General features: G+C 36.8%; 1 protein-coding gene across 1 annotated transcript; it reads left to right on the forward strand.

The window, feature by feature from the left end:
- Positions 1 to 6,817: 6,817 nt before the first annotated feature.
- On the forward strand, positions 6,818 to 7,783 carry LOC114628536 (olfactory receptor 2A1/2A42-like). Its single transcript, XM_028776422.1, has one exon. The coding sequence runs from the start codon at positions 6,818 to 6,820 to the stop codon at positions 7,781 to 7,783; it is 966 nt and encodes a 321-aa protein (XP_028632255.1).
- Positions 7,784 to 15,578: the final 7,795 nt, after the last annotated feature.

Genomic DNA, 15,578 nt, shown 5'->3' on the forward strand with positions numbered 1-15,578 from the left:
TTCATTCTAAAGCCAAGAAAAGATAAGTCTTTTAGTTAGGAGAGATACCAGAGGTTCTGTTTAGTCAACAAAATGATGGACGGGGTATTAGGTCTATCGTGTACCTTACTGATACAAATTGGTATAGTTATGCTCCAGTGGTATTTTGAGAGAAAGGGGGTTTTTTGTATTTTAACAGGAAGGGTGATATATAGGAGGAGCTAAGGTGGGAGGAGTAAGGAGAGGAAAAAGAGGAGTAAGGAGAGGAGGAGGAGAATGAGAGGAGGAACTAGGAGATGAGAGAGAGAGAGAGAGAGAGAGAGAGAGAGAGAGAGAGAGGAACATGGAGGTGAATGTTCATGTGCCTCCTCCAGTCAAAGGTAGTTGGTATATCTAGGTTGGGTATTGGGTTACACATCTGATTGTACGGGCATCTTGTTATTGAGCATTACCAAACATATAAAGCCTTTGATTAACATTTAAAAATAAATAAATATTAAAAAAAGAAATCATACAGCCTTCTAAGAGATAATAATGAAATAAAATATAACATAAAACAAAAACTGAAACATCAGAATAGAACAAAACAAACAAACAAACAGAAGAAAAGGAGTCCAAGAAAAGGCACAAGAAACGGATATAGTCAGAGAGGACAACTCATTCACAGTCAGAAATCCCATTAAAGTACAAAACTAGAAGCCCTAAAAACTTGAACAGTTAAAAGGAGGAAGGAAAAGAACAGCAACAAAAGCATAAATGAATAAATAAACAAACAAACAAATAAATAAATAAATAAATAGACAAAATTACAAAATGAAAAATTATAAAATGATATTATGAGATAAGGAACTTCCAAATATTCTATTGGATCATTTTGCATTGACATCTACAGCTGGGCAGGTGGTTTACACAAAGGGACATTTTGTTTCCCCAGTGAGACTCCCTTGGAGAAACCCAAATTTTAATTTGCAAGTCTTTGTCAGTTGGAGATAGCTTCTGGGTTAGAAGCTTCTCCTTTCAACTCTAGAACCCTGTCTGTTGCAGACCCATGCAGAGCCTGTGCATGCTGCAATAGCCTCTGAGTTCATATGTGCTGCTCTCCTGTGTGTTTAAAAGAGCTTGATGACTTGGTGTCCTCCATGCCTTCTGGCTCTTCTACTCTTTCCATCTAAAGTTTCACAGGGTTCACTGAGCCCAGAGGGGAGAGGTTTGATGGATCTCTTTTAGGGCAGAGTGTGTCAAGGTCTCTAGCTTTCTGCATAATGTCTGCCTGTGGGTCTCTGTATTAGTTCACATCTGCTGTGGAAAGAAGCTTCACTGATGATGGCTGAGAAAGGCACTGATCCATGAGTAGAGCAGAATGTCATTATGAGTGATTTTATTGCTACATTTACTCGTACAACAGCCAACATCCATGTGGAAGTAAATATATTCTGGTAACATTTGTCTTTCTGGGTCTTCAAAGCGATTATCTCACTTAGGAAGAATTTTTTTCCAGTTTCATCTCTTTATCTGTAAATTTCTTGATTTCATATTTTTAAACAGTTGAATAATATTCCATTGTGTAAATGCACCACATTTTTAAATCCACTATCCTGTTGGAGAGTATCTAGGTTGTTTCAAATTTCTGGATTATACGGATAGAGCAGCAATCCATATGGCTGAGCAGTACAATGAAGCATCCTTTGCCTGTATCCCCAGGAATGCAATGCCTGAATATTGAAGCAGATCTATTTCCAGCTTCTTAAGGAAATGCCGCGCTGATTTCCAAATCTTAGTGCCCTAAAATTTATAATATTCAGTGCCCTAAAATTTATAATATTCAGAGTTTTACTTACATTAATTTTAGTCCATAGGGGCAAAAAAGTTGATGAGAGTTGTATAAACTGTATCCTACAAACAACGTGTTTCATAGAAGGAACAGTATTTTGGGTTTCCTTTTAAAAATGTGTTTATTTTCATCCAGGCAGTAGTAGCATATGCCTTTAATTTTAGCACTCAGGAAGCAGAAACTGGCAGATTTTTTAGTTCAAGGCCAGCCTGGTCTACAGAATGAGTTCCAAGAGAGCCAGGGGTACACAGAGAATCCTGACTTGAAAAACAAACAAAAAAATGATTATTTATTATCAAAAATACATATTCAGAGCAGATGTGAACATGCCCTGCAAATGTGGGAAACTCAAATGTTCTCTCTTTTGTTTATGTTCTAACTGCAGACATCCAGGATTACAATGTAATGATTTCATTGAATTGTAGATTTTGGAGTGGCTTCAATGGAATTGCTCTATCTCAACTGTGTAATATCAAAAAGAGTAGAAATAGAAGTAAGAATGGTTTTAGATATCAATTCATGAGGGAAGCCACATTGTAGAGACTGCAGTCTTCCCAGGAAGTTCTGAATCACTGTGTGGCCCTGGCTCTACTGGAACTCACTCTGTAGACCAAATTGCCCTCAAACTCAGAGATCCTTCTGCCTCTGCCTCTGCCTCCCACATCCTGAGCACCACCACTGTCTGGCTGTGAGAGAACATCTTCTAATCAATGACCTACATTGGTGGTTTGTACCCTAAAAGGCACTGTTTAAGATAGGTCCCCAAGGGTCATTCTAGGATACCATAGCCTCTCTTTGAACTCCTCAATCTTCTTTCTGCCTTCCTATGCAGGTCCCACAGTATCTGCTATGATATGGGTGTGACTTTCAATCATGAGAGTTTTAAGATCCTAGTTTCTCATTTCTACTACAGACCAGGGCATCCAGATTCCATCCAGGAGAAGCTGAGCTTCAGAGTAGATGCCAGAAGTTCACTCATTGGTCCTACTTCTCAACAGGTTCCCCAGGAGCATCTTACAATGAAGATAATGAGTGTGGGATTGTGACATAAAGAATTGTCAAACACTATTCACAGATTCTGATGGGTGTTGTTTCAGAGTTGTCTCTTTATCTGTGATTCTTAACTGCTTGCCCTGTTGGGGATGACAACAGCAATAGAAAGAGATAATTTCTCTCGTCTTCGCTTCCCACAGAGGTAGTCATGCATGATGTCTCCTGGCCCTGCCCCTCCAAGGAGACTCAAGAGCTGCCAACTAGGCTGAGCCCTCAGAGAATAAAATCTCCTTTCCTGAGGATCCTGCTTCATTTCTAGGAGGAGCAATCCTGAGTGTTCTCCAGTTACCCAGAAATTCTGCAGGTATAGGACCCTGTGCCAGTTTCCAGCTGCTTCCTCTTCTAATATTCTTGGGTGTTAATGTGTGAGTAATATCAATTCATGATGCAAGTCAACACGGTTGTATAAATTTAGTACACCGCAAATTCCTCCCAGACAGTTTGAACCATCTTATCATTGCTTAACTCTTTCTCTGTTATTGCTACCCTTTCTTTATTGTGATTAGAAATAGATTGTCTTTATGAATGCTAAACATAAATGCTTACTCATATTCTGTGCAAATAGTGATTCCAATCCTTGGTCTGTTGGACCCTACTACAGTGCTGGATACACACAGTGCATGAACCAGATGATTAACTAGCATTCAAAGATTAGTGAAGAGATGATCTAGTAAGACTGACCTTCAGTTCATCCTGGTGTATTAAAAAATCATTTACTTCGCCAGTCCTCCCTCCATAGTATAACTTGGAAAAGTCTCTAGCTCATCAATATGTAAGAAAGAAAAGTAGCGGCTTCTTCCTTGGTAGTTACAAGTAAGCAGTTGAGATGAACAACTGAGGAACAGTGAGGTGGCTGTTTCAATGTTGCTTTGCCCATGACTGATACCATAGAAAATAAACAATAGTTCACCAAACTTGAGATTTACTTTTTAAAATATGATAAATTCAAGTGATAATATTTTGTTTATGTATAAAGAAATGCCTTCCTTCTGAGATACTTCCTTTCGTGCTTTAGAATAACCAGATCATTTATTAGCCATACTAGATGGACAAGTTTTAATTTCTGAAGTCATACACACATAGATTAATGTATATCATCATAATAACTCTTTAAATTTACACTTGTAAATGGAACATACTTCAAAGTAAAGTCCCTACGGCCCCTAGAAATGTAATGTTTGCTTTCTAATTGATTGCTTAATTAACTTTAGATACATTGCACTGAATTCAAATGAAAAGAATTATAAAGATTAACATATATGAAAGTCAAGTGCTTAACATTTTGAGAACCCTTCAAGTGATCTTGTCCTATTTTAAAGACCTTACTTTAATAGGAATCAGAGCAATGCCTTTTGTCTATATTGAAGTACCATTTCCTGTAGGAGAAAGGACTGAACTTAGGATAATTAGAGGATGCTTTTTTCTAAAAGAAACAAGACCTCTTAAGACAACAATATCTAATAGTTTATTCATTTGTTTGCATTTATTTGCTATTTATCAAATATATATCCATTGTCAGGTATAGAAAACAAGCAAACCTAATCCATAGCTTATAATAAACAATAGACGACTGCACCTAATGTATCCTAATGTATCAAACACACTATTTTTAATTATTTGCTGTGAAAAGATTTGCAATGTAGTTGGGTTTTTTTCTACACATCATGTGTTAAATTTTAATTTTATGCCTTAGGTGTTAAAATTTAATTCACAGTTTGTCAACCACAGACAAATGTATTATTATCTTAATATTTAAATCATTATATGCAGTTTTAATTATATATTATTTAGATAGCTTTTCTGTCAAATTGATTTGTCCACTTGCTTATAAAAAAAATAGATGTTTTTCTGTTGCCATCACCAATAGCATGTCTTTTCCAAGGTCTTGCTTAAAGGGTTTTTAATGGTCTAGTGTCTGGTCCCCAGATATTAGAACAAACTGTGAAAATTTCCTTCAACAACAGTATCGGTCTATGTCAAGTCACAAGAGGATAAGGCATAAGCCATAATGTTGAAATCTTATTTATTTGAACTTTAAAATGTAATGGAAATGTTTGCAGAGAATTTTGCTAATTGTATATTTCATCTCTACAGAAATATTGCTCAAGAAAAGGAATTTACAACCTGACAGTTGCTGAAGAACCTGAAATGAGAGTAAGAAGAGCTAGTCAGAGATGATTTTCAGTAAAATTATTAATAAGCAATCTCTCAAAGCCATCCATGTGGACTACGGACCTCCATCCGGTGGCTAGAACCAACTGGTTCCCTTGTCGCTTCCCCAGATGTTATATCTTATGCCCTGTCAAATACCACATTTCTTGCCCAAATTCTATACTCCAAACACATCTCCTGCCTTCATTTTACACTGTGTCTCCACATAATAGCTCTTGAAATTGACTACATATGAATTCTTGAGTTTTTTAAATCCACCTTCCACACATCTAGGAGAATACACGAAACATCAAGCTTCAGATGGCCCTGTCTGGACTCTCCAGTCCTGTTTTTGGTGATGTAGTCTTATTTCCACATCTACTTTGTTATTCTCATCAGTTGCATGTCTATTTTATGAGTCTTTCTCAGAAGAAAATTCTGTCCATCATGCCAATTTTCTTGGGAAACACTTTTTAAATTTTCCTTTATTACTGATGTTAATTAAATTCGAGATTGTTCCAAAGCAATGTGATTCCTCTTGCTATTTATGGAAAAGTTGAAATATGTATAGTTATTGATGCCAAGATCAACCAATGTTTTTCTGCTTTAAATTGCAAATCCTCGATCTTTGGATTTCAAATATAGTGTGTATTACAAATACGAGGAAATAGATTAACAACAAAACCAGCATACCTACTTCCTTATTTTTATACTATGCTAGTTTTCTTCAGATAAAACATAGAAAGAGAAGTCTAAATAAATAGATGAGAAATCTGCCTTCAACGGTATTTATATAGGCTCTTACCAAGCACCCTTCCAAATCCTTAGATGTTCACTTGAACTTCCATACACTGAGTCTGGGTAGTAATACATTTCATGAAACAAAAAATTACCCCATTTTCCTGGAATGTATTGATAATTCTGTGAATATCCCACTTGATTAGCCACAAAACAGGCAAACATTGGTTACTGTCTAAATCTCAAAGCAATGATACATATTTTGAATAGTTACACACAAACAAATACATAAGCACACAATATCATCTATTATTGTCAATAGATATAATTTCCACCCTCATCAAAAATACATAAGCACACAACATCATTTATTATTGTCAATAGATATAATTTTCTTTCCTCATCACTAACAATGTTTCAAATTTTATGTATGCATCTATACATCACCTTGTGCTCCACAAAGGCCCTCAATTCTCTTACCCATCAAATGTTCACTTGATGAGCATATAACCCAATCATAAAAAAGTTCATTTATGACTTTGTTAGAATGAAGTTATGCAAGCAACCTCTAGATTTTAGCTATGAGTTAGACACTTAAAGTAACAAATGTAAATTCTATCAAATTATTAATTTTTTTCTTTTCTGGTATTATTCTCATTTTAAAAGCTTTTCCACTATTGGATTTGTGCTGATTCCAAGTTGCTGTGATGTTTGATTCTGAGTCCTCAGTAACTCCTTTATATCCTTGCATGCTAAAACTCTGAAACAAAATTATGTTTCACAATTGTTTTGTGTATAGGGTTTGCTACTTCATAATTGCTCCAGTTCCAATTATTCTAAGTATGTAGGCCCTGGAAATGTAGTACTCTTCCAAATTTAGATATCAGTTAAAACTATAGTTTGCGCACAACTTTTTAATTATACATCATTAACTTATTAATGATTGACTACATCCTACTGATGTTTACTAATAGTTTTCTCATGTTGCTAAAATCTGAGAGAAATGATATAACCACATTTTATAAGAATGGAGTCTCAGTTCTCTGCATCCTCTTTCATAGTGAAATGGAGGAAAATCAGACCATGGTCACAGAGTTCATCCTGCTGGGATTCTGTCTTGGCCCGAGGATTCACCTTGTTCTTTTTCTACTTTTCTCTCTCTTCTATACTCTCACCATACTGGGAAATGGGACTATCCTTGCAATAATCTGCCTGGACTCCAGACTCCACACTCCCATGTACTTCTTCCTATCCCACCTGGCCATTGTCGATATGGCCTATGCCTGCAACACAGTGCCACAGACACTCATAAACCTCTTGGATGAGACCAGGCCCATCTCCTTTGCTGGCTGCATGACACAGACTTATCTATTTTTGACATTTGCTATCACTGAATGTCTTCTCCTTGTGGTGATGTCCTATGACCGGTATGTAGCTATCTGCAATCCACTACACTATACTGTCATCATGAACTGGGGAGTGTGTACCATCCTGGCTGCTGTTTCCTGGATAGTTAGCTTTCTCCTTTCTCTGGTCCATTTACTTCTCATCCTGAGGCTGCCCTTCTGTGGACCTCATGAAATCAATCATTTCTTCTGTGAAATCCTGTCTGTCCTAAAGTTGGCCTGTGCCGATACAATGCTCAACCAAGTTGTCATCTTTGCAGCCTGTGTGTTCACCTTAGTGGGACCACTGTGCTTTGTTCTAGTCTCCTACACCCGCATCCTGGTGACTATCCTGAGGATCAAGTCAAAGGAAGGTCGCAGAAAGGCTTTCTCCACTTGTTCCTCCCATCTCTGTGTGGTCGGACTCTTCTTTGGCAGTGCCATTGTCATGTACATGGCCCCCAAGTCCCAGCACCCAGAGGAGCAGCAGAAGATCCTTTTCTTATTTTACAGTTTTTTTAACCCCATGCTGAATCCCCTGATCTACAGCCTGAGGAATGCTGAGGTCAAGGGCGCCCTCCGAAGGGTACTGTGCAAAGAAAGTCACTCTTGTTTGGTGTGGTGTTCATACCACAAGCCTTGGTAGTTTCCTCTAGTCTTGATCTCCACTTACTTCTTAAATCCAGGAATATTCACTGCCTCTTGCTATCATGTCAAATGACAGGAGACCACATACACCTCCTAACCTGCAGGACTAATAACTTTGTATTCCTTAGCTTCCTAGGAGATCAAGTTTTGTCAGATGTAATTCTTTTTTTTAGTTGGATTAATTAGCTGTGACATTAAACAATACTTAAATTATTATGAGTCTTTTTAGTTGAATCTGTTAAAATTGTTTAATCCAGTTAAGTGACCTGACAGCATAAGATTCAAAAGAAAACAAGCCATATCCAAACACAGTGACATGCAATGCATCAAATCATGCAAGTGACAGTTCCCACAATTACACTTGACCAATCCAGGAATTATTTGGAGGTTTCTAGCCATTATCTATGGCATGTATTACTACAAATAAAAGTTACTGACGTATTGTGGAGTTAATTTGTTGAACTGAATGAAGGAACAGATTTAAAATAAGAGGTTTAGGAATAAAAGGGAGGAATGTTAAAACTCGATTGACAGCTAGGATATGCCTTTCATCCCAGAACTTAGAAGGCAGAGGCAGAAGAATCTCTATAAGTTTGATATATAAAGAGTTCCAGAACAGCCAGAGTTTCACAGAGAGATCCTGTGACAAAAGAAATCAATCAGCCAAACAAACAAGCAAGGAAACAAGCAAACAAACATAGGCATGAAAATGCTATAGTACCATTTGCAAATTAAGGGTTTCACCTGATTATTTTTTATAGCTAGAGTTATTATACTCATTGGTCCCTTAAATTAGCTGACAGTGAGCATCAAATAAAATAACTTAGGCTGTTTGAAGATCCTTTAGAAAGATCTGAAATGATGAGCTATTACATATTGTTAAATTTGCCTACACATAAAATAGAATCTCATGTTTAGAGCATTGCTGAATGCCAACATGTTGGTGAACATCAGACTTGTTCACAAGAATGTGTGTTCTTCCTTTTGACACTAACAGATAATAATTACTGTGTATAAATGGAGACAGGGACACATAATAGGCGACTGTTTTATTTAATTACTCAGTAAGTTGCTTTTACTACATGTTGGTAGAACTGCATATGGATCATTTTGTTTAGTCATCATAAAAAATCTTTGAAGATCATCCTATTATCGGTCTTTGTTGGAAATGTATGCTCTAGAAAGCAGTACATTCTTGTCTTCCTTAGACAATTTGTCTCCTAAGTACCTCTTATCTTAATCATAATAGTGTAACCACAGTAATATAAACTCATAGTGCTATGTCAGTATCATTGATATCAAATAAACTGACTCAGTGTCCTAAGGAAGGATATGCTAAGTGAAGGACAGGATCTTTGTAATTTAGTGTGTACGATGATAAGCTGAACTGGTTCTACAAGGCCTGATGGAAAAGGAGGTCTCACTTCAGGGGATGTTTTCCCTGAATATGACTCCTATGCACAAAAGTTTTTTTCTAAGTACTGGACTATTACGGGAATATAGACATCATAAAGAAAAAAATGAAGATGATTCTCATTGAACATGGAGACTTTATATTCAACCAATATCTAAAAATTAAGATACCCCTGACCAATCCTATCTCTTTCTTCAAAACTGAAAAGATTTTTATTATCTAGTAAACGTATTTTGTCTCTATTCAAAGTGTGAAAATAATGATGTGCTAATAATAAGAACTCTAGTAACACAGGAGGCACTGCAGAGCACAGAAGCAATGAGCAGACAGCAGAAACAGAGACTGAGGAGAAAGTTGAGTGATGAGTCACCTCTGAGTGGAATGAGAATGCATATCTCATAGAATCTTTGGAAATGCAGTCCACTACCAAGACAAAGGCATTCATATTTTATTGCATATTCACAATTGTTATAACCAGCCAGGTGATAATTGCAGAAAAAAATACCACATGAAAGATTGGTGGCTTCCATTCAACTTAAACACAGTAGCACCTAAACACTGTGTTGAATGCTACTTATTTCTATTTCTAAATTTACTTAGTTCTTGCAAAAGTTTCTTCTGCAGTGAATATTGTGGTTAATTTCCTCTCACTTAGAGTGACTGCAGAGCAACTTCACAACTATTGGCAAAGAATATTTAGTCCTTGATAGAAGTACAGCTGTAATATGCTGTAATGCTGTTTCTGCTCACAAGGTAGCCATGTGGTGGTGTGGTTCTACCATCTCCTGAAAGGTGGTGCAATATCAAAGACTATAATTACTAAAAATGATAAGCATGAAACTCTGTGGGTGAAGTCGGTTCTTGCACCATATAACAGTGGCCCCACAGTATCTCTGGCATGTGGAACTGAGACTTCGTCACTGATGTGTAGGACTCTTGTTTACTCTTTGTTAGGGACTGTAGAGTCCAGTGTTTCTCACTGAAAGATGTTTTGTGCTTTCAGGTCACCTGGGGAACTTGCAAAAGTATATGTTCTGAAAGGGATAGACAGGCATTCAAATTTTTAATTATCTCTCATCCCTTGTTGATTGGATAGCCCATGGACCATGCTGTAGGAAACATTGTTACATGTAGAATAAAAAACACTGTACTTCATTGGGGAAAATAGAAGACAAATGAGAGTTAGAATGGGTTATCATAGGATCTGACAGACACTATGTCATATCAGGCCATGAGAAAGGCTCATTTGCTTTGCCTTCTCATTAAATTTTGGTAGAGATGAATCAATTTGATTTATGATTTGCTGTAGTTTATTGGTTCTCATTTCATTCATTCATTCAGCCATTCATTTATTTGGTTCTTCCTGTTCTCTCAATATGCGTGGTCTGTTTACTACTGCAAATTATGCTATTGTGCATAATCTGCCTTGCTCTCTACAGAACTGTCTGACAGCTACACGTTCAAATTTATTGTGGACTGGAAAAACGCCAGGTAGGTTTTATACTCTTATATTCTTATACTCAGCACTTAACCATGAATGCTGAATACGTGGTGGTTTCCAGCACAAACCAAGCAATCTGATCCTCAGTGGACACCAGCTCAATGTCATTTGATCAATTCCAACGCCTTCCACCAGGAGATACACTGACTTCATGAGTTCAAGGATCAGTTCACAAGACTGTCCAACTTCAGTGTGTGGTGACAAGCCTGAGCTGTGTCCTGGGGATCTGACTGACCACCTATAATTCAAGATTCTAATCTAATATCCATGCCTCAGCCTTCTATGTCGCTCATTTCTTCACTTCATACCTCCTTGGTGAAACTGACTTCTGTTAAGTAACAGAGGACTGAAAATAGCTTCATGTTGGCTTCAGTGGGTACCTGCAACTCAGGTGCACATCTCCATATACATACAGCCATACATCTACACTATCAAAGGTAACTGAATCTTTCAAGGCAATATTTGGATTTCTACTTGCTGGCATGTAATCATTTGGAAGCATGCTAGTTTCAATTAAGATGAGTTTGTTATCAGTTTTATTCCTTCTTATAAATTTATGTTTTGGACAATTTTATGGTTCTCTCTGATAACTTTTATAAATTGACATTGCCTCATCTTGCTCATGAAGTAGAAAACTCATAACTTCCTACATTTCAATTTATGTATTGTGACACTTTATATTTTGATTTGATTCAAAAGTCTTTATTTACCCTAAAATCTTTTTTTAAAAATAGATAGATAGATAGAGATAGATAGATAGATAGGTAGATAGATAGATAGATAGATAGATAGATAGATAGATAGATAGATAGAAACTTTCGCTGCCCCATATTTCAATTTTCATATAATTTCAGAAGATTTTTACTTCCACTGGTAGCAGAGCACCTGATCTTGAAAAGTGATGAAGTGTTTATTAACTACTTTCTATACACTATGCTTTTGATATGATTAAGGCTGTTTTGGCTTCTTTAAAATAATGTGTTTCATGTTATGAATACAGAGATGAATATGTTCTTCGAGTCTGATGTGAATTTCAGAGTTGCCCTCAGATTTACCTGGTCACCCCAGAAGACTAGAATCACTGTGTTATAAACACAATAGTTTATAAATTGTACTGTGTCTAAATATAGATTTTTATAACTCTCTCATGCCTAATATAAGAAATAAATACAATTGAAAGATGAGGATATCTTTAGCAGCAGATGCCCCCATCTTCTTTGAAGGGGGAAGTAACTGTAAGGGGAGCCACCTTGCAGAGATTCCCATCCTTCCAGAAGAGAATTGTCTCTGAGTTCAGCAACCATCACCTTCCAGAGTGAAAACTAGAGAGCATTTCTAACAGATGACCTACATGGGTGGTTTTGGCCCTAGAAGATCTCTTAGGGAAGATATTTCTCCAAAACCCCCTGGAACATTCTGCCCCCTCCTTGTTCTTCCCAGATCTTTCCTATGCATCCTTTGCTAGCATATACAGATTCTCTATCCCTTGAATACAACTGGTTGTCTGTATTTACTAGCTTTGTGTCCTGGTGGGGATGAGAACAGAAAATAGAAATAAATAATCATTATTTTTCTCTTCCATACAAAAGTAGGCATTCATTGTATCTCGTGTACTAATTAATAGAAGTACAGCCCTTCCATTAGGTCAGTAGCTGAGCTCTTAGAGAATACAGCCTCCTTTTTTGAGGATGCTGCTGCATGTCAGGCAGGAGCAAATGCCAGGATTCTGCAAAACCACAAAAGCTAAAAGGAGACAAGACCTGTGTCAGCATCCAGGGTTCTTCCCACTGAGGTCCTTCCATCCTAATAAAGAAAGAAGCCAACAAGGTTGCCTGCTTTAGTTTACCACGAATTCCTCCCAACTTGTAGCTTTTAGTCTTTGTTAACGCACTTACATCACACATATGTGAGGAAAGCTGATGCTAATTTGTTTAAACATATGGTTCACAATAATCTAAGTGTTTGCTTCATTTTTTTCTATTTTTAAATTTTTTTTTCTGTTGGAGACATGGATTTTCCGTATAGCCCTGGCTGTCCTAGAACTTTCTCTATAGTCCAAGATGGCATGGAGCTCAAAGATCCACCTGCCTCTGCCTCCCAATTGCTGGTATTAAAGGTGATCGCCACCACTAACCAGCAATGTGTACTTCATTTCTTGAAATACATACTATTTGCTTCTAGAACACTCTGACTATACCAAACCCATGGATGCTCTAGTATCCTATATAAATGGTTTTTTACTTGGATGCAACCTCTGCATACCCTCCCATATACTTGAAATAGTCACTAGATATTCATAATAGCTAATGTGTAGTAAATGATATGCATAATCATTAATGCATAATATATATACATGTATGTATATTTATAAGGAAAAACTTACATAATTATCTCAGAGACACATATTCGTAACCTTGGTCACTTAAGAGGCTGATGTGAAATATTGTTGAGTCAGGAGTTTGAGATCATCTTGGGTGACATACGGGGTTCCAGAAAGGAGGAAAAGTGAGAGAAGAAGAGAAAGAAGCAAGAAGGAAAAAGGGGGAATAAGGAAGGAAGGAAAAAGAGGGAGGAAGAGAAAGAAAATAGAATGAGAGATGGAAGGACGAGGAGAAACACGGAATAAAGAAAAGATCTGCATATGTTCAATATAAAGGTAATTTTTATTCTAAATGTTTTGTATCCTTGGTTGGTTGATCTGTAGTTATAAAAAATGTGTATTAATAACACCATATAAAATGTGGTATCTTTTTTACAACAAACAGGATCTAGGGCAAGACAGCAATAAATTTATCACTGCTGTAGTTCAAAGACTCCAGAATTCATTATCTTAAAAAATGTACTTTGCTAAATTACACTATTATAATCAAGATTAGGCTCTTACAGGATGGTGACCAATGAACTGTATAATATTCATGGACTACCACAAGCCATGGGGAGACCATATGTGTGAAGTCTTTATAGCCATGAGTTAGCTGTCCAAGAAGCAGCTAAAGGGTGATGATGAATAAAGGTTCCTAAATTCTCACTGCACCATGAATACACTCAGTGTAGACTATGCATAATCTTATTTTGTCCTCACCAGGCCAAATAAAATAAGTGTTGTCTATTTTTTCATTAAAAGGAGGAAACTAAAGCTTGAAAGAAGAAGGAATGTTTTCAAAGGTCATACAACCGGTAACTGCACGTTGTATGTTAAGTCCACTCATCTTCTTTTCTATGATGTAATAAAGTATTTCAATCCTTTGCTTGAGAATTTCACACAAGGAAGAATGTGGATAGCTTCTTAAGTGTTTTATTTTCTCATTTTTAATCAAATTGATGTCTATATAATATGTAGTGAACCACCATGTTCTAGGCACAATTTATGACCAAATATAATCAAAATTTCATCATATTCGGTCAAATATATTTCTTTAAAGTAAGGATATCAGGGGCTGGAAAGATGACTCAGCAGTTAAGAGCTCTGACTGCTATTCCAGAGGTCCTGAGTTCAATTCCCAGCAACCACATGGTGGCTCACAACCATCTGTAATGGGGTCTGATGTACTCTTCAGGTGCGTCTGAAGACAGCTATAGTGTACTCATATAAATAAAAATAAATCTTTAAAAAATAAAAAAATAAGTAAAATAAAGGATATCTTTTTTCATATTTTTTAAAATAGTATATTTACTTGTATTTTATGTGTATGGGTGTTTTGCCTGTGTTTAAAGGGTGTCATATGTATGTAGTGCCCTAGGAGGCCAGAAGGGGGCAGTGGATCCCTTAAAACTGGAGTTAGATCAGTTTTTGAGCTTCACTGGTGCTAAGAACAAACCCAGATCCTCTGTAAAAGCACCAACCACTCTTAACAATGAAACTATCCAGACCCCTTGAAGACATCTTTTAAGGGCAAATTCTGAAGAAATTAATTTTGAGGGTACATACAGTCCTTACATTATTATAATCAATTGAGAAAGAATTGAGGAAATACATTAATATTCCAGACAAGTAGGATGTCAAAGAATTTTGCTTTTATGAATTAAAAGATAGTGTTTTCAAGGTTGTTTAAGGCAGTTAACCTCTATGTAGATTCTTAAGTAATTTAAGCCCTCCATGTTACTACCACACAAATATTGTAGGATTGATAGTCTTTAGATACACTGTGTAGATGTATTCTGGGGAAGGAAAGAAAGACTGAGAATGAGAGATTGTAAGAGAAAGACATGTAAAAAAAAAGGAATTGGGAAGGCCCATAACCAAAAAAATGGGGGGGGGGGGGGAAGAAGGGAGGGAAGGAGAGAGGGAGAGAGAGAGAAACAGAGAGAGAGAGAGAGAAACAGAGGGAGAGAGAGAAACAGAGAGAGAGAGAGAGAAACAGAGAGAGAGAGAGAGAGAGAGAGAGAGAGAGAGAGAGAGAGAGAGAGAGAGAGAGAGAGAGAGGCACAGATCAGATGGCCTCAAACAGAGAGAGAGACAGGCACAGATCAGATGGTCTCAAACATGGGTTGAGACCCTCTTGGGAAACCTTTATCTCAAAAACTCCTTACATTGTGATTCATGACAGTAGCAAACTTACAGTTGTGAGGTATCAGCAAAAATAATTTTATTGTTGGGGGTCATCACACAAGAAACATGTATTCAAAGGTGACAGCATTAAGAAGGTTGAGAAGCATTGATTTAGATAAAGAAAAAGATGGGGAGGAGAGGCAAGTGAAGCAGGGACAGGAAACAGCCATCAGTAGAGACAGAAGGGGCCTTAGCTAGTATATTAGTTGTAGCAAACATTTATTACTCTGTGGAAGTGAACCATTCCATACTTCAGCTGAACAAATGATTTAAAAATAGCTGTTATTCTAATAACAGTGAATGACTCACTCACCAGATGTTAAAACTGA

The sequence above is a fragment of the Grammomys surdaster genome, unplaced genomic scaffold (assembly GCF_004785775.1).
Source record: "Grammomys surdaster isolate TR1022 unplaced genomic scaffold, NIH_TR_1.0 269, whole genome shotgun sequence".
NCBI classification, from domain to species: Eukaryota; Metazoa; Chordata; class Mammalia; order Rodentia; family Muridae; genus Grammomys; species Grammomys surdaster.

Coding starts and splice junctions, on each gene's coding strand:
- LOC114628536 (XM_028776422.1), top strand. CDS start 6,818: ATGGAGGAAAATCAGACCATGGTCACAGAGTTCATCCTGCTGGGATTC.